We start from the raw sequence: 19,755 nt of genomic DNA, 5'->3' as shown, positions 1-19,755 counted from the left end.
TTTCTCAAAAACAATGACATGAATGAATAATAAAGTATTACCGATAAGTGTGCCTGTGACTGTCCTAACCTATAAGTTGGCTTTGTCGTAATCTGTACATCGGCTACCACTCAATTCTTATTTCATTGCCTCATCAAACTTTTAGATTCTCTGTATATTATTGTAAACACATTTCTTCTTTTTCAAACCTACTTACAAATAATAATGATAATTTTCAAACACTTCCAATATTTTTTTCAACAAATAAATATTTCCATGAAAATATACAGGAGCCACATAGGAACAGCAGACTGTGTGGTTTTGTGAAAACACCAGTCCATCACTCACTCTCTCCGAGACTGTTTAGAGAACACGGTAGATAAGATAGGGAGAGGAAGATGAGCCAGTAGGGAAGACATGTAAGCCAGGCTGGTTAAGGACTCAGTGAGGTTCGTAACCCAATAGCACATCCCACAGAAAGAAGATGAGAGACATCTTGAATTACCAAAATCACAGAATGGACCAGCTCTCTCTCTGTCTGCCATCTTGAAAATAATTACACACAAATCAAAAACACATTGCGCATGTTTTTCTTTTCCTTACAGAAAATCAGTCCTATTTGAAGGGTAAGGAGATGTGAATACCTGCAGTGGGGGATGATATAAAAATAGATATAATACACTGTGTAATGAGCAGACAGTGGCAGAGTATTTAACATTGTAATCATAAAACAGAAAATCAGTCCTATTTGAAGGGTAAGGAGATGTGAATACCTGCAGTGGGGGATGATATAAAAATAGATATAATACACTGTGTAATGAGCAGACAGTGGCAGAGTATTTAACATTGTAATCATAAAACAGAAAATCAGTCCTATTTGAAGGGTAAGGAGATGTGAATACCTGCAGTGGGGGATGATATAAAAATATTTAACATTGTAATCATAAAACAGAAAATCAGTCCTATTTGAAGGGTAAGATATAATACACTGTGTAATGAGCAGACAGTGGCAGAGTATTTAACATTGTAATCATAAAACAGAAAATCAGTCCTATTTGAAGGGTAAGGAGATGTGAATACCTGCAGTGGGGGATGATATAAAAATAGATATAATACACTGTGTAATGAGCAGACAGTGGCAGAGTATTTAACATTGTAATCATAAAACAGAAAATCAGTCCTATTTGAAGGGTAAGGAGATGTGAATACCTGCAGTGGGGGTTGATATAAAAATAGATATAATACACTGTGTAATGAGCAGACAGTGGCAGAGTATTTAACATTGTAATCATAAAACAGAAAATCAGTCCTATTTGAAGGGTAAGGAGATGTGAATACCTGCAGTGGGGGATGATATAAAAATAGATATAATACACTGTGTAATGAGCAGACAGTGGCAGAGTATTTAACATTGTAATCATAAAACAGAAAATCAGTCCTATTTGAAGGGTAAGGAGATGTGAATACCTGCAGTGGGGGATGATATAAAAATAGATATAATACACTGTGTAATGAGCAGACAGTGGCAGAGTATTTAACATTGTAATCATAAAACAGAAAATCAGTCCTATTTGAAGGGTAAGGAGATGTGAATACCTGCAGTGGGGGATGATATAAAAATAGATATAATACACTGTGTAATGAGCAGACAGTGGCAGAGTATTTAACATTGTAATCATAAAACAGAAAATCAGTCCTATTTGAAGGGTAAGGAGATGTGAATACCTGCAGTGGGGGATGATATAAAAATAGATATAATACACTGTGTAATGAGCAGACAGTGGCAGAGTATTTAACATTGTAATCATAAAACAGAAAATCAGTCCTATTTGAAGGGTAAGGAGATGTGAATACCTGCAGTGGGGGATGATATAAAAATAGATATAATACACTGTGTAATGAGCAGACAGTGGCAGAGTATTTAACATTGTAATCATAAAACAGAAAATCAGTCCTATTTGAAGGGTAAGGAGATGTGAATACCTGCAGTGGGGGTTGATATAAAAATAGATATAATACACTGTGTAATGAGCAGACAGTGGCAGAGTATTTAACATTGTAATCATAAAACAGAAAATCAGTCCTATTTGAAGGGTAAGGAGATGTGAATACCTGCAGTGGGGGATGATATAAAAATAGATATAATACACTGTGTAATGAGCAGACAGTGGCAGAGTATTTAACATTGTAATCATAAAACAGAAAATCAGTCCTATTTGAAGGGTAAGGAGATGTGAATACCTGCAGTGGGGGATGATATAAAAATAGATATAATACACTGTGTAATGAGCAGACAGTGGCAGAGTATTTAACATTGTAATCATAAAACAGAAAATCAGTCCTATTTGAAGGGTAAGGAGATGTGAATACCTGCAGTGGGGGATGATATAAAAATAGATATAATACACTGTGTAATGAGCAGACAGTGGCAGAGTATTTAACATTGTAATCATAAAACAGAAAATCAGTCCTATTTGAAGGGTAAGGAGATGTGAATACCTGCAGTGGGGGATGATATAAAAATAGATATAATACACTGTGTAATGAGCAGACAGTGGCAGAGTATTTAACATTGTAATCATAAAACAGAAAATCAGTCCTATTTGAAGGGTAAGGAGATGTGAATACCTGCAGTGGGGGATGATATAAAAATAGATATAATACACTGTGTAATGAGCAGACAGTGGCAGAGTATTTAACATTGTAATCATAAAACAGAAAATCAGTCCTATTTGAAGGGTAAGGAGATGTGAATACCTGCAGTGGGGGATGATATAAAAATAGATATAATACACTGTGTAATGAGCAGACAGTGGCAGAGTATTTAACATTGTAATCATAAAACAGAAAATCAGTCCTATTTGAAGGGTAAGGAGATGTGAATACCTGCAGTGGGGGATGATATAAAAATAGATATAATACACTGTGTAATGAGCAGACAGTGGCAGAGTATTTAACATTGTAATCATAAAACAGAAAATCAGTCCTATTTGAAGGGTAAGGAGATGTGAATACCTGCAGTGGGGGATGATATAAAAATAGATATAATACACTGTGTAATGAGCAGACAGTGGCAGAGTATTTAACATTGTAATCATAAAACAGAAAATCAGTCCTATTTGAAGGGTAAGGAGATGTGAATACCTGCAGTGGGGGATGATATAAAAATAGATATAATACACTGTGTAATGAGCAGACAGTGGCAGAGTATTTAACATTGTAATCATAAAACAGAAAATCAGTCCTATTTGAAGGGTAAGGAGATGTGAATACCTGCAGTGGGGGATGATATAAAAATAGATATAATACACTGTGTAATGAGCAGACAGTGGCAGAGTATTTAACATTGTAATCATAAAACAGAAAATCAGTCCTATTTGAAGGGTAAGGAGATGTGAATACCTGCAGTGGGGGATGATATAAAAATAGATATAATACACTGTGTAATGAGCAGACAGTGGCAGAGTATTTAACATTGTAATCATAAAACAGAAAATCAGTCCTATTTGAAGGGTAAGGAGATGTGAATACCTGCAGTGGGGGATGATATAAAAATAGATATAATACACTATGTAATGAGCAGACAGTGGCAGAGTATTTAACATTGTAATCATAAAACAGAAAATCAGTCCTATTTGAAGGGTAAGGAGATGTGAATACCTGCAGTGGGGGTTGATATAAAAATAGATATAATACACTATGTAATGAGCAGACAGTGGCAGAGTATTTAACATTGTAATCATAAAACAGAAAATCAGTCCTATTTGAAGGGTAAGGAGATGTGAATACCTGCAGTGGGGGATGATATAAAAATAGATATAATACACTATGTAATGAGCAGACAGTGGCAGAGTATTTAACATTGTAATCATAAAACAGAAAATCAGTCCTATTTGAAGGGTAAGGAGATGTGAATACCTGCAGTGGGGGATGATATAAAAATAGATATAATACACTATGTAATGAGCAGACAGTGGCAGAGTATTTAACATTGTAATCATAAAACAGAAAATCAGTCCTATTTGAAGGGTAAGGAGATGTGAATACCTGCAGTGGGGGTTGATATAAAAATAGATATAATACACTATGTAATGAGCAGACAGTGGCAGAGTATTTAACATTGTAATCATAAAACAGAAAATCAGTCCTATTTGAAGGGTAAGGAGATGTGAATACCTGCAGTGGGGGATGATATAAAAATAGATATAATACACTATGTAATGAGCAGACAGTGGCAGAGTATTTAACATTGTAATCATAAAACAGAAAATCAGTCCTATTTGAAGGGTAAGGAGATGTGAATACCTGCAGTGGGGGATGATATAAAAATAGATATAATACACTGTGTAATGAGCAGACAGTGGCAGAGTATTTAACATTGTAATCATAAAACAGAAAATCAGTCCTATTTGAAGGGTAAGGAGATGTGAATACCTGCAGTGGGGGTTGATATAAAAATAGATATAATACACTGTGTAATGAGCAGACAGTGGCAGAGTATTTAACATTGTAATCATAAAACAGAAAATCATCACCCAATCACAGCTTACCGGTGATCATTTAAAAAAGAAAACAAAATGTATACTGTAGATTTTTTCACTTTATCAATCTATTTGACACTAAGTAACAACAGGTACAGTGGTACTGAGTGTACTGGACTTCATTAAAGATTTTTTAATATAGGTTTCGCTTCTAGTAATGTACTTTACAGCCTCTTGCCAGCTGAGATAACAGCCCAATACTAATTACCATAAAATGTCAACAAATAAAACCCATCTGGCTGGACAAAGACACAGCAGATTCCAGCATGGTCTAGCTACCATTATTTAAAGTGACAGTTTGTTTTCTTTAATGACACCACCAGAGCACATTAAATTCTTTAATTAACATCATTTATTGGATGTCAAACATTTTCTAAAGGTAATTTTGACAGTCTTCGAGAAAACCTAATATATTTTCCCATTAGTAACAAGGGATCTTTTATATGAACCATCCCAGACAGGATAGCACATACCACAGCCTTTGATAGACCAGTTGTGGTGCCCAGGCTGGAATGAAAAATAGTCCTACAGGCCACCTACAGGGATAATACCAAACCGAATGCTCATCAGACGAAGAAGAAGGAAATGTTTTATTTAACGACGTACTCAACACATTTTATTTACGGTTATGTGGCATCAATATGATTAAGGACCACACAGATATATAGAGAGGAAACCTGCTGCCGCCACTTCAATTGGCTACTCTTTTCGATTAGCAGCAAGGGATCTTTTATATGCACCATCTCACAGACAAGATAGTACATGCCACAGCCTTTGTTATACCAGTTGTGGAGCAGTGGCTGGAACAAGCTCATCAGACAAGTGTTTTACCATTCATAGTTATATTCAAAACCTTCACTTACAAATCTGTTAACCCTAAACATCATGAAAGTGGAATAAAAAAGAAAATTTAAATGTTTTTTTTTTTTTTTAATTTCCGACATTAAGAAAATGAAGAATTAATTTTTAACATTTAAAACCTGGATCTGGCAATGGAATTTTACTTTACTTAGAATAAACAGAACTAATATGTGCTCCAATAATTATACATAATAATTCATATTTTAATGAATTAATGATGGGTCTTGGTTAAGAAATTAGTTAAAGCTGCAGTATCTGGAATATTTTTATTATTTAAGCATATAAAAAAGAAAATCCAATTACGTTTGGTGCATATATCACACCGCACTCCGCATTGGTTTCACTACGCTGGCTTATCCAGGTCAAAAACAAAGCCAGTATTTTGAAAATGGGACACTTTTGACGGGCTCCTACCGATCTCGGTTTTCATTGCCTTATCACAAGTGTGGAATTCCCCAACAAGAGATCACGTGAGATTTCGCAATTTTTGAACAAATTTAACTGTCTTGATTGAGGGGTCGTCTCATATCTCCAAAACATATTTATATCCATAGAGGTATGGTACAATGCCTTTCCAGGGGTCGGTGGGTGGGGGATTTGCCTTGAAATTTTGACAGTGGCCAGCTGTTGGCTCTAGGGGTAGAGGAAGAGAGTACTGTGTTCGATTTACAAAACATTTTTTAACTGTTATTTTTATTCATTACTTAGACCTAAAAATGTGTTTTTTGGAAATGTGCTGTCAGTCTAGGATCGATCCCCATCGGCGGGTATATAAAAGACCATGGTATGTGATATCCTGTCTGTGGGATGGTACATATAAACGATCCCTTGCTAAAAACAAAATGTAGCGGGTTTCCAAGGCATGTGTGCAGGGATTTCAACGAGGTTGGGGTTATAGACTGTGATGAGCGAAGTTTATATGGGGCCATGGTCCCCCAGAAAATATATTTCAAATTTTTTTAAGCTTGGGCAAGTAAGGGTTTTGACCTCCAATACCCTCCCCCTGCACATGCACCCGATTCCTCTCTAAGATTATATGTCAAAATTACCAAATGTTAGACATCCAATAGCAGATGGAAGGAAGGATAGGTTATGTTTTATTTAACGACGCACTCAACACATTTTATTTACGGTTGTATGGCGTCGGATGATTATTAAATCAGTATGCTCTAACTCTGATGTCGTTAAACAACCCCTCCCCCACTAACTTTACCCTTTCCAATCGAAAGAATATTTATTTGAATTTGTTGAAGTGAAAACATTCATCGTCTGCTTTAGTATATTTTATTTTTAAAATATATACATGATCAATGTGTTATACAAACTAAACTTTTGAAAGTTCTACTAACACTTTATAAATTATTAATTCTGAAATAGGAAGGTACAATTGTTGATAATATGTTGTCAAGATCAAACCGGTTTTAACGAAAGACTAGTACCGTATCCTCAACCGAACGTTCTTCGTACAGCGCAAGATTTCTCTTAATTTTTTTAGACGAACCCTACAATTCGAAATCGGCAAATGCATGTGTTAACTGAAACTGACAACAGGCTGTCGTTTGTGCTTTGCCGTGCTATGGCGGCAGAGGCGACGAATCGAGCATATACTTTTGACGATCTCTGTTCATAGTGAATACACACAAGTTTTTTAAAAGTGCATTTGAGCTTGTATTTCATATTTGTACATGATGTTATAATATGGTAACCAGAGAATGTAACTTTAAGAATGGTGAAGTTTATATTCATCGTATTCTTTGCTAAACAATTTGGAACAATTTTATCTTGGTTGCGTACTGTGTTAAAATACACGTACATTAATATTATTAATAGGACAAGGGCTTATTTCACCACTTGCAACCATACATACACCACCACACATCATTACGTGTACTTCTTACGACCACTTAAGAATTGGAAAATTACATGTTACAACAAGATTGCCGTCTATCATGTCAAAATTAACCAAATATGTATTCTTTTTGGCTTTGCTCAAGATAGGTCAATACGCAGCAGAATGAATTTAATAATTTTACCACGGCTCGCATGATTGATAGTCGACAAAAGCAAGTAGCCAGCTTTGGAATAGCAGCAGAATAGGGTGATCTTCACCTTGTTTGTGTAGATAATAGCCATGGGCAATGTGGGAGCCAGTTCACAGGTCAAGCATGACTGGTTGCTTACAGGTAGGAGAGGAAAATAGTCACGCATGGCTTCACTTGAAAAGGAAGTTAACTTTGAAGATTACCTGATAGATAAACAAATCTGACAGACAGAAAAAAGGAAGAAAAAAACATTGTAACATTTTACAAAGTCTACTTATATAAATCTTTGTGTCACTTTTTATTATTTTAATATTTATAGTTTAACATTAACATAAATAAATCCTAGAACTAACCAACCAACACATGTGTTAAAATTTAAATAAATCTTTAGAGCCATAAAACACAGCCAACTTTTATAAGACAACACTTTTACAATGGTCTGCCCCATTACTTTCAAAATAAATTATATTAGTTTATTGCAATCTTTAAAAAAAATTCTTTAAAAGAACCACCAACGAATACATTGGTAAATGCAACCACCATACCACGGGATGCAGATGATTCGTCCTCTGGACGTTTCGTCCACAGACCATTCATCCACTAAAAATTTGTCCACTGTTGAACTCGAGGTGATTCGTCCACAATCAAAAATTGTTCTTATTTACCTTATATTTCGTCCACGGACTAAATAAATGTACAGACACTTTTTATTTTAGTGGGATATCGACACAGAGAATTGTCAGAAAAGTGCAGATTGTAACCTAACCTATGGACAATGTGATAGGGAATGGGACAATTAAAGTAAATTTATCATTATTGTATTTACAAATGTATTATGACGTTATTTTTGAACGAGCTCTCAAAATTATATTATATAGATATATATATATAGTTTGCGGAGAGTAGCTGTACAAAGACAATAACAAGTTGACTGTGTCACTCAAATTTAATTTGTTTCATTGTTTCGTATACTAGTAGTTTACCACAAAACGAAAATAATTAACCATTTCAATTGCTAAGAAATAACATTTTAGATTTATTGGTCTAAATGTTGTAATCGAGTGGACGAATTGTCCGAGGTGGGTGGACGAACTGTCCATGGACGAATCATCTGTGGACGAAACGTCCAGAGGAAGAAACGCCTGAAAAGTCATACCACACCCTACCATCACCCAAAAAACCTAAACAATATCATATGAACGAGTGAGCGAGCTACTTGGCAAATGAATGAATAAAAGAATGAACAGACAGACATTCCATGTCATGTTGTACAGTATTTGCCATTAAACGTGTGCTAACTTATTACACAAAAGCTAAGTGTAGTCAAAGATGAACATTCAGTACATATCTGTACCTCTGTAAATTATAAAGCCGTTCTCAAGCACTGATCTAGGAGAAAATAACTCCTTGGAGACGAGCCAAATGCACAAGCTCTCACACCACTAACCACATCAAGCGTTTCATACACCAGTGAAAAACAACAACAAGGTTCTTAAACTAACTGGCTAGACAACCACCCTAAGATACATCCAGCCTAAAGTTCACACACCTGTGAGACAAAATAAGTTCACCTTTTGACACCCAAACTGCCCATAAGCTATATATACCATTTGAAACAAAACAGGTATCCACATTATGAACAATTAGCATTTCTCTCTCTCAGGATAGCCTGTAGGGTCTGGTATGATGCAGTCACATCCAGATCAAACAGCTTGTCAGAATAATCTTGTTACCAGAGGCTGCTTCCCTGCTCAACACAGAAATGCACACATTATATGGACAGTTTCCATCTTTTACAATGTCCATCTGGGCAAGCAGCATCTTTCTGCTGTGTCCAGGGACCGGCCAGTACACACGTATCTGTAGCTTGGAGTATGCAATCATTCCACAATCACAAAGTCCTGCCATGTTATATAACATTAGTCCAACCTTCTCAACATCCCTTCAACTTCGATCAATCATTTTAACCATGAAAAACAAATTTTGACCATGTTGATTAACTCTTTACCAAATCACACACCAGGATCCCCAAACATGGAATGATGGACAAGTTACACAATTGTTAAGTTGCACAACAAGAAACTCTGTTTAAGTTTCTCAATCACATTCTTTAACCATAGGTACACTGCACTCCTCAAACATACTAGACTTATGAATACCAGTACACATCTATCATAGTATTTATCTACACACTAGGCTTCAATATAAGGGTCTCACTTACACCCATCAACACTACTCAGACCAACTTCTTCTCCAGAGGAATGCTGTTTAATTACCAATGAAGCCAACAAGAAATCTATGATGCAATACAGCATCATACCAACAAAACCATTACTTATTTCTCACCTACAGAAAGGGTGTTTGGAAATTCCACCCAAAATGCAGTCGTCCAGAGTTTGCTCTCACTGTAAAATGTTTCTGACTAACAGAGTCTTCTTGGTGACTGAATTACATGTTACATACATTTTCTGGTTTAGAGTATCACGTATTTGTTAACATCCTAATGTTTGTAGTACCTCTACAACCTCTCAACATGTTCATAAATACATAAAATATATGTGCACACACGTATTACGAAGTAAAAATATATTTTGTAAATGACTTCTGCCAACATTAACACATAACCCAGGGGACAATATTTCGAAATCTGAGGTAACCGGAAGTGGGTTCACATGGTTTTTACCTAAGTAACCAATTGTTCTGTTACGTGAATTATATTTGCGTAACCCGTGGGTTACCTGATCGGTTACCTCAAAATTAAGTTGAAATTATATTTTAAATACATAGTTTTTAGCTCAAACAAAGTTAAAACAAATACAAAAGAAAACATTTAAAAAAAAATGCTTTCTAAACTTAAACAATATTATAAAGAACTGAATATCGGCCCCAGTACTGAAACAAAATACAGGGGCGTAACCAGACATTTTCTCAGTATTACGTACGCCAAAGGCGTGCCCGAGCCGAGGGATTCGGGAGGCCTCCCCCTGTGAAAATTTTGAAACTCAGAACCGCTGTAGATGCATTCTGAGCCTTTTCAGAGGCATTTTTTCCTATCTTTTTTAGAGTCAATTTTAGAGGATATTTTATAGAACAATTCAATACAACCTTGACCTATTCCCGGATTATGTTTTTGCATTACGCACATGCGTACTGTGCACTACGCCTTTGAAATAGATACATAATCATTTGGAGGGATTCCTTTTTTCGTTTTGCGGTGGTTACGCTACTTTCACTTTATCAATGGTACTTCTATACTACAGTGACGTTCCAAATGTTTGTTTTTTTAAAGCTCATTATGCGATGTTAGTATTTTTCAATTTTTGTGACACTTTTGGATTCCCGTTTATGTTCAAACTGTTTTTAACATATGTAAAATTATAGGCAATCCAATATTATGTCTACATAAATTCCTTTAGAGATAAAATAGCAGCAGATAATTTAGCCATCCCCAGCGGTCTGAGCAAATTTCTTTAAAACTTTTGGCTCGACTCTATACCGAACATTTACTTTAGACTGGTTGCAAATTACAACTGTTGAAATATAACGTTGTTTACTGATTTGCTGCGCATCACGCATCTAAAGTTCAGCCTAAAACATCTGTCGGAATACTAGTAGTATGTCTGCTTGAATAAACGTCCTGTAATCGTGAAGTTTGCAAGTTTTAATTTCTTAATGTTTACAGGTCACGACGTAACCAGTTTGCGGTTCGCGTAAATTTAATTTTACGTAACCGACATGCGAACAGAACGGCGGTTCGCGTGAAATATTGTGCCCTGATAACCACAACACACTGGATATACAAACTGGTAAATTTTAAACAAAAACATGTATTTAACAAGTAATTTCGATCTTTAAAAAAAATCTGTAGTTGAAAACATCTTACAATCGCAGCAAACTCAGGACAGTCCATTTAAAGTTTGCAAATGGCCGCAGCACAAAGAAAACGGATCCCCATCCATCAAACTGCTCATCTGCATCCTGACATTGCAGTGGCACAACACCTGACAGTTTTAAACACAATCTGTCAGCCAGGAATGATCACCGGCCAATAACAAGCGCATCACTATAAATATGTACGTAACAGAACTATATACTTTATCTGATCACTTTCAAGCAACGAGCAGATTACTCTAAACATACATGTACTAGTATCTACATACTTTATCAATGGACTGCTTGTCATTAACAACGGCACTCTAGATATTACTCCTAAAAGATCAAACTTTTGTTTAGTATATATCGGTACATGTACAATTATTAAATGCACTGTATTTTAGACACTCTTGTATTGTATTAAGATTGGTATTATACTATTAACAGAAAATATCACACACATACTTTTAAATGTGTGAGTTAATTGACAGCAAAAAGGAATTTGTATGAGACTTGTTGAACATTCCACACTGACATCGAAAAAGGTCAAGCATGTGGTACCCAATGGCAATGTACATGTTACCATATTGCAGGCTTGGTAATCAATAGGTTATGACAATTATTATAGACCTTGCAATTCCCATTGTTATTTCTATAAAATCCCTTACAGACACAATAACATGTTTTTATTCATTCCCATCACTGTTTTTGTACCGATTCTTGTATATATATATGTATGATTATTTTATATTTGAATAATACTCAAATGATGCAAATTTGTGGTGTAATTTTGACTTCATTTACCAGTAATAAGTTTTGGAGAACAAAGTACCATTCGACTTTCTTCACATGTGGTAACCTCCTGCAGGGATGCAGAAATGGAAAATATTTCACTAGCCCACCAGACCAAAACCTTCTCAAATTTACTAGCCCTCCAGAATTTCTACTAGTCCGCCAGCTTAAGAACAATATATTATTTTTTAATATTATTATAGTCTTCACTTCAATTGGAGGCAAAAATAAAACTGAAATTAGTCAGCAAGTCAGAAAAAGATGGATCGCCCTTTGGACTGGTTGTTGCATCTTTTTAACTGATCCATCCGAATTTTTACTCTCATATGACAAGGCGAATATTACTGCACCCCCCTGTCCTGGTTTACAACCTGAACAACTATTCTCAACTTATTTCGATGTCTGCGACAGAAAATGTGTTGTTCAATGGATACAGAATGACAATCACATTTAATGTTATTGTGAACAATTTTCAAAACCATTGGTCTAAATCATGTGTATTCAACTACAACACACATTTTGTAATACTCCATAGATCTTGGGATGACAATACACCAAACACACCACTCATAAACAACACATTTCAGGATGAAAGCATGTATTAAAATAAAATGGTTGTTTGTATACAAAATGTATGATACAAAAACAATATTTGTCTAATATATACATATATACAGTAAACATTTTCATATTAAATTGCTACTGGTAGAAAACACAAAGAGAACTTTCTATTTATTCATTTACACCAAGACACATATACATACAAACACTTACTTCACAAAAGAAGAAAAACAAAGAGGAAAATATAAATAACTGGCAAATAAATGAACAAAACAGTAACAGACACGCTATTAATGTAAATGCACCCACACAAAATAACTGCTTCTAAAGTAAATGATATAAAATGAAATAAATCAATGCATACCTTCTATGTTTTAGGCTTACAGATGTCACCTCGTATCCTTGGAACTTGGCGGAACTCTTTTGGAAAGAGTCATTCAACTTAGAACTAACGGTGTAAGGTTTTGTAAGTTGGTAAGAGAACAGAACTAGTGTCAACTAACATTAATTAATGATAAAAGCACAACATTTTGTTTAAAAAATGGTTTAATCATTAGTAAGTCATGAGTTGTAAATTTATTATTACAATATGGTGAAATAGACCAAAATAAACGTTTTTAATCAAGTAACACCAATGATATATATATATAAAAAAAGTCTTGCAGAGTTTTCTGAAACAGTATTACAAGCCATGGGTTATCCGAATGCTAATAATAAAAAGGTGTGAATACTTAGAAGAGGAAATCTTCAAATGAACCCAAGGTAAATGGTAAGTGAACTGTTGGTAAATAAATGGAACAAAAGAACCAACAAACATAACATGCATAAGAGATGCAGATCTACAAGTAGACGTGTTACAACCAACGTTAGCAAAGCGGAGAGTGTTCATGTCAATTAGATTAAATATTCCATGCTCCTCACTCACTAATCCACGACTCCGTTTCACTTTCATTTTATATTGATCATTTTACCTACGTACACTTATAAGATTCAAGCATACTGTACTGGGCACACGCATCAGTTATCTGATGTCTGTCCAATACAGAGGTTCATACAAAGTTAAAGTTTGTTTTGTTTAACAACACCACTAAAGCATATTGATTTTTTCTTATCATCAGCTATTGGATGTCAAACAGTCATAGGAAACTCGCTACATTTTTTCATTAATAGCAAGGGATCTTTTAGATGCACCATTCCACAAACATGATAGCACATACCACAGCCTTTGATATACCAGCCGTAGTGTACTGGCTGAAATGAGAAATGGATACGGTATTAATTAGCAAGTGACAGGTGGATATTTCCTGCCTTTTGCCGATACCATTGTTGCCTTCTTTTCACAACTCACCGAATCCATGAGTTACAGCCACCTACTTTTCCCAAACAGCCTGCTTCCAAACATAATGAACATCCTAAATTAATAGTTTAAATTAATGAAGTGGCCATAGACTTTCCTAATAATCTATACCACAGTACAAATCTACCGTTAACTCGGTGACTTAACCACTGGACTATCATGACCCTGCTTCAGTAAATATTAAGTGTCTGCATTTTTTGGTGTCGGGCTCAATTATGACAAACCCGGTGGGAGTTGAGATCCTGGATTAGTGAAGTGATGCAGACAACCCCTGGTGTATACACAAGAATAAATTATTGATAGAGAAATTGATTAGATAGACGAACTTGTTCTCACTTTCTTTGTCTAGTGTGTGTGATCATCACGCCCTACGGTGTGTGTTAGACACTCAAGTAACTGATAAATCACCACCATATCTCATGCTAGCCCCTCATTCAGTCATTTCATATCAATTAGAGATAAAACATGTCAATTAATGATAACACATATTCTTTTGGACACATTTTGGGCACTGTAATTATGTTAATCAAATTTGTTCTTGCTCATCTAGATGACTGATACAACTGACATTCAATTTTTTTAAAATGTTTAAAATCTTCAGCATATATCCACTCTTGATACATCTTTGAAAGAAAAAAATATTTCATCATTCTGAAATTTCCCTTTATAAATTATATATCATTTAATATTGTACTTATTTTATTGCCCAAGGGTTATTATGTTTTGTTAACCTAATGACTAAACTAAATTTAGAATCAGTGTGTAGCCATTTAACTATTTCTGTGTTGACTATACAGATCTATATAAGGCAAGTCTTTCAATATGAGTTGAAGATCACTCAGTTAACTTAAATTGTGCTAGGTGAGCAATCACATGAACTTTCAAATAAAATGTGATTACTGGGTATTTGAAAATGCTCCAGTGGTAAAGCACTTGTACAAGATTCCATTGGTAATAGGAACAATACCTCTCTCAGTCTAAGTGGATAATTTTTATGCCAAGGTATTGTAAAATGGCAAAATGAAAATGGCGCGTATTACTGCTAATCCATACCTGTGGCAGCAGTAACCTTTTTCTTCCAAGTCTATCAAGTTTCGTTAGATACCAAATAACCAATGATTAATCAATAAACTATAGCTGTTAAATGTAAAAGTAGTTGTCTATACGATTTGTGCCTTTGTGTTTAATGTTGTAAAAGCAACAAATGGGTGTCTAGAATTTTATACTAAGCATATTTAGTCTACATTATTCAGTATTTATTATCTGGCCTAAAGCCAGATACATCATTATTCCATTAGTTTTAATACACATCTAGAACTTGCTATCAAATATTTAATATTATAATTATCAAGGATTAACAAAACTCAAAAATATTTTTCTTAATTAAAAAAAACAACTTTATATTACAAAACAAAAATAAGCTCTAACATAAAAAGAAATATTAGAAAAAAAAGTTAAAACAGGAAAAACCAAAACTTTTTAAAACGAATTTGAACAAGAAATGCTCATCAAATAGTTATGGCTTCAGTGAGCTTGTCACGTCTCGGGGCCTGTGTTTAAGTTGTTTACTGGTCAGGTTAGTAATGCCCTAAGCAGGCACACAACTTGGAATAAATCTACAGAGCCGTTCTCACGCGAGGGGAGCTTAGCTGCTCAGTCAAGGGTGCAGCCGTTCAAAATGGCCGACTCGCTCTCTCAAACCGTATGAAAGAATGCAGCCTTTGTGGCTAAAACTGCATTTGATGTTTACACCATAAATCCACAGCGGTCATGGGGAAGGAATAGAAATTAAATCCACGAATTGCACATACTTGTTGTGATCCAAATTAAAAATCGAAAAGCTAAATTCCAACGCACTCCAAAATGTTACAAAACTTTTCTTCCGTGTAGCCTACAACTGCCGCCATTTGACAGTTACGCTGCACGGTTCCGATGCCGTTATCTCAGTAAAACATCGTATCCGCGAAAATCGATCGACACTTGTAAGCTTTCACAAATTTTACAAATGCCCAAAATGCAATAACGTTTCAAACACTGTAACCACTAACTTACCTTCGTCTAATAGCTTTTCCGCATGGATAAAAACATTCGGAAGAGCTTGAATTTGTTTCTTATCTTTTAGTAACTGTGATAAATACTCTGGCGTGTTACGTTCATCTTTGTTAGTTTCAGTCCCCATTGTGTTATGACAAGCTTTTGAGCTCTGTAGCAACTACTTGAGGTAAGTAAGGTTAGATTCCAAACTACAAACCAACACTTGTTTTAGCGATACCTCTTTCCATCAAAAATTTGTTTATGAACACGTGTGTTATACTGCGCATGCGTTTGTTTGGACGCATTCACACTAGAATAATACAGGGGGCGTCGGGTTGTTATCGTCTATCACCAAGCGTGTTAAAACACTAGAACAGTCGCGCTAATTGCTTTCTACAAAGGCAGTAATTATAAATGGATGTAATTAACCATGAGTATTGTGTAAGACGATCAATATATGTTTGGGTGTTATTTATATGGACGTTTTGTTTTTGACATTCACATGGAAGAGACCCCTGTAAATGAATGGAAACGTGACAACAAGTTTTGACAAACGAGCAAAAGATGCGTTTCTAATGAATGTACAAGACATTGGTATCGTATTTCAAAACTGAATATGTATGCGGAAATCTTATTAGTTGAATGTATTGTGGCGGAAAATAATCAACCGACAGCCATAGGTTATACGTCAATGCAGTTGAATAAAGAAAAAAAGCAATATAATGGCTAATCATGCTATTAAGCAGGCCTAACTTTCAACCAATGAACAATCAGATAAACGCACCCAGGCCTTGCCTACTTTCATTATGCATAAGAACAACTATTTTATCTGATGGAAGTGTGTGATAGCTGGAGTAGCTATTAAATTATTTTAGTTATATATTTCATTACATTTATGGCTGTTGTCACGCTTCATTATGCTAGTTTGTTATAATTTATTGTTTATATTTATAAAAGTGACTTGTACGACTAAGGTATGAACATGAGTGCAAGTGCCAGTGGAATACGTCTGTTTATTATCCTGTAACAGTCGAATATTTCCCATATTGTTTTACCAAGAAAATATCCCACATCGATGTAAATTAATGTACCATGTTATTGGTGATTAGTGTTGGGTTGTTGTTGTTTTTTTGTTGTTTTTTCTTCTTTGTTTTGTTTGGGTTTTTCTTTTCTTCTTTCTTTGTTTTGTTTGGTTGGGTTTTTTTGTTTTTTTTTGGGGGGGGGGGGTGGGGGGTGGGGAGGGGGTGCCAATGGCATCATTGATACTAAACATGACATCAGGCTCCCATGGATTTGGTAGCGTCCCACATGGGCGGAACCAGGATTTTGTAGTGTGGGGGGGGGGGGGGGGGGACACAAACGTCTAAAACGGTAAATTTGAGTTTGTCGGAGGCAAATGATCCTAGAGGGTTCGGGGGCATGCTCCCGGAAATGTTTTAAATAAAAATGCTCAGAGTTGAGTTCTCAGAGCAATGTAGTGTTGTATACTTTGAAAAGGGCACTTTAAACGGGCGGTGGATTCGTTAATGTTCAAAAATAATTCTAGTGAAATTTAGATGATATCCTACTAGAAACACCAGTTAGGCTCATCTTGAATCCCTGTTTCTATTAGACGAGGCGTAGTGCCTGTGTGCTATTCGTTTAGACTGTCATACGGCGATTAATAGTTTTATTCTAAAAACAATCATCAATTTTAATACTAATTAATAGTATACATGTGTATATGTATATGTATATGTATATTGTCTATCTTGTTGGTTTTTATATTAAAGCGTTTTCTAATGTCTGAAGATTAGAATTATAACACAAACTACTACAAAAACGACATCGCTGGGTATTTAGATTTTTCTTTACCTTTTTTTTGTAAACTCAGCAAGTATTCTTCCGTTACGAAAACAAAAACAAATATAGCGGGTTTCCTTTATAAGATTATATGCCGCAACTACCGAATGTTTGACATCCAATAGCTGATGATTAATAAATCAATGTGCTCCAGTCGTGTCGTTAAACAAAAACAAACTGTTAAAAGCAAACTGTATTGTACTGTCCAACCTTCATGCTCCCCCCCCCCCCCCCCCTCCCCCACCCCACACACCTATTTCAGACTAGGTACGTCTGGACACGACATAATCTGAAGAACGCCATAGACATCGTAACTCAGCGATTTATTTATATCTCGGTATTAAAAAGATGCCGACAATGGGGTTTTAAAGGTAAACACTTATTTCTCTAATCGTCATTTACCTGGAAAGGAAACCGACTAGAAAATCCTTCCGTAATTACACGAGAAGCCAGTAATTACAGGCGACGAGCGGAGTTAATTCCCACCACGACATGCCATTATTGTCCCTGTCCAGTTCCTTTGTTCTGATTACAGAGATTTGTTTCGTAATAGTCTCTTGTAAACGTAGTTATTCACTTACCCCGATATTTAGTTTTGAAACACCGTTAAAGCTCTAATCTAATGTATCGTGCCAAAATACTTTTAAAAGTACATGTATGTCTAGGTGTACTGCTTTTGAGTAGGTCAGTGGTTGCGTGGTCGATGTTTACGATCGATCCCCGTGGGTCGGTCCATTTGGCTATTTCTCGTTCCAGTCAGTACTTCACAACTGGTGTAACAAAAGGCCGTTGTATAAACTATCTTGTTTGTGAGATGATGCATATAAAAGAGCCCTTGCTGCTAATCGAAAAGAGTAGCCCATGGCTCCCCGCCATGGAATCGGCCACTGGCGAGGTCAGAGACAGAGTCCAAGGTGGGCGTGCCTGAACCGAAAGGATGTGGGCACGTTAATATAGTTCCCAGTTCCCAGTAGCCCATGGGGTAGCGGCAGCGGATTTCCTCCCTATGTGTGTGGTCCTTAAACATGCCCGACGCATATATACATTAAACCGTAATTAAAATGCGTTGAGTGTCTTGTTAAATAAGACATCTCTTTGGGATTTACCAGTTTAACTACATTTAACATATTTATTTAACCTTCTATACTGATTAAAAGAAATAAGGAATCACAGACAGTTAAAGTTTGTTTTTGTTTAACGACACCACTAGAGCACATTGATTTATTAATCATCGGCTATGGGATGTCAAACATTTGGTAATTTTGACATATAGTCTTAAAGAGGAAACCCGCTATATTTTTCCATTAGCAGCAAGGGATCTTTTATATGCACCATCCCATAGACAGGACTGTACATACCACGGCATTTGATGTACCAGTCGTTGTGAATCGGCTGGAACGAGAAATAGCTCATTGGGCCTACCGACGGGGATCGATCCCAAACCGTCCCGCCAAGGGTCACAGAAAGATTGCCAGCGAAGAATGACTGCAGTCAGTGGCCTCATCCATGATGTGAGGAAAAAGTTAAAGTTTGTTTTGTTTAACGACACCACTAGAGCACATCGGCTATTTTTGGATGTCAAATATTTGACAATACCTTTGATATACCAGTCGTGGTGTACTGGCTGGAACGAGATGTAGCTCATTGGGCCCACTGGTGGGAAGCGATCCCAGACTAACCGCGCATCAGGCGAGCGCTTTACCAGTGGGATACGTCCCGCTCCTGGTGACAGGAAATTAACCGCGTTACTCACATTACATTTTTGATTAAATACAGCTGTTACTCCGCTAGTAGTAAATTAAATTTGGTTCACAATACGAAGTGCTTCGAACGGTTGCCTGAAGTGTGACGAGTCATAATCTCGACACTCCCC

General features: G+C 35.9%; 1 protein-coding gene across 6 annotated transcripts in view; it reads right to left on the bottom strand.

Moving 5' to 3' along the window:
- Positions 1–16,295, bottom strand: part of LOC121372583 (protein quaking-B-like) — a 66,721-nt gene extending 50,426 nt beyond the window's left edge. For all 6 annotated transcript variants that reach the window (XM_041498984.1, XM_041498986.1, XM_041498988.1 and 3 more), the window contains exon 1: positions 16,059–16,295. In XM_041498984.1, the coding sequence (XP_041354918.1) occupies positions 16,059–16,185 (127 nt within the window). In that variant the 5' untranslated portion in view covers positions 16,186–16,295. The remainder of the gene's footprint in view (positions 1–16,058) is intronic.
- Between the last annotated feature and the right edge of the window lie 3,460 nt (positions 16,296–19,755).

Source organism: Gigantopelta aegis, chromosome 4 (assembly GCF_016097555.1).
Source record: "Gigantopelta aegis isolate Gae_Host chromosome 4, Gae_host_genome, whole genome shotgun sequence".
Lineage (NCBI taxonomy): Eukaryota > Metazoa > Mollusca > Gastropoda > Neomphalida > Peltospiridae > Gigantopelta > Gigantopelta aegis.
The sequence above is the reverse complement of the archived record's forward strand: the minus strand, read 5'-3'. Positions and strand labels throughout refer to the sequence as shown.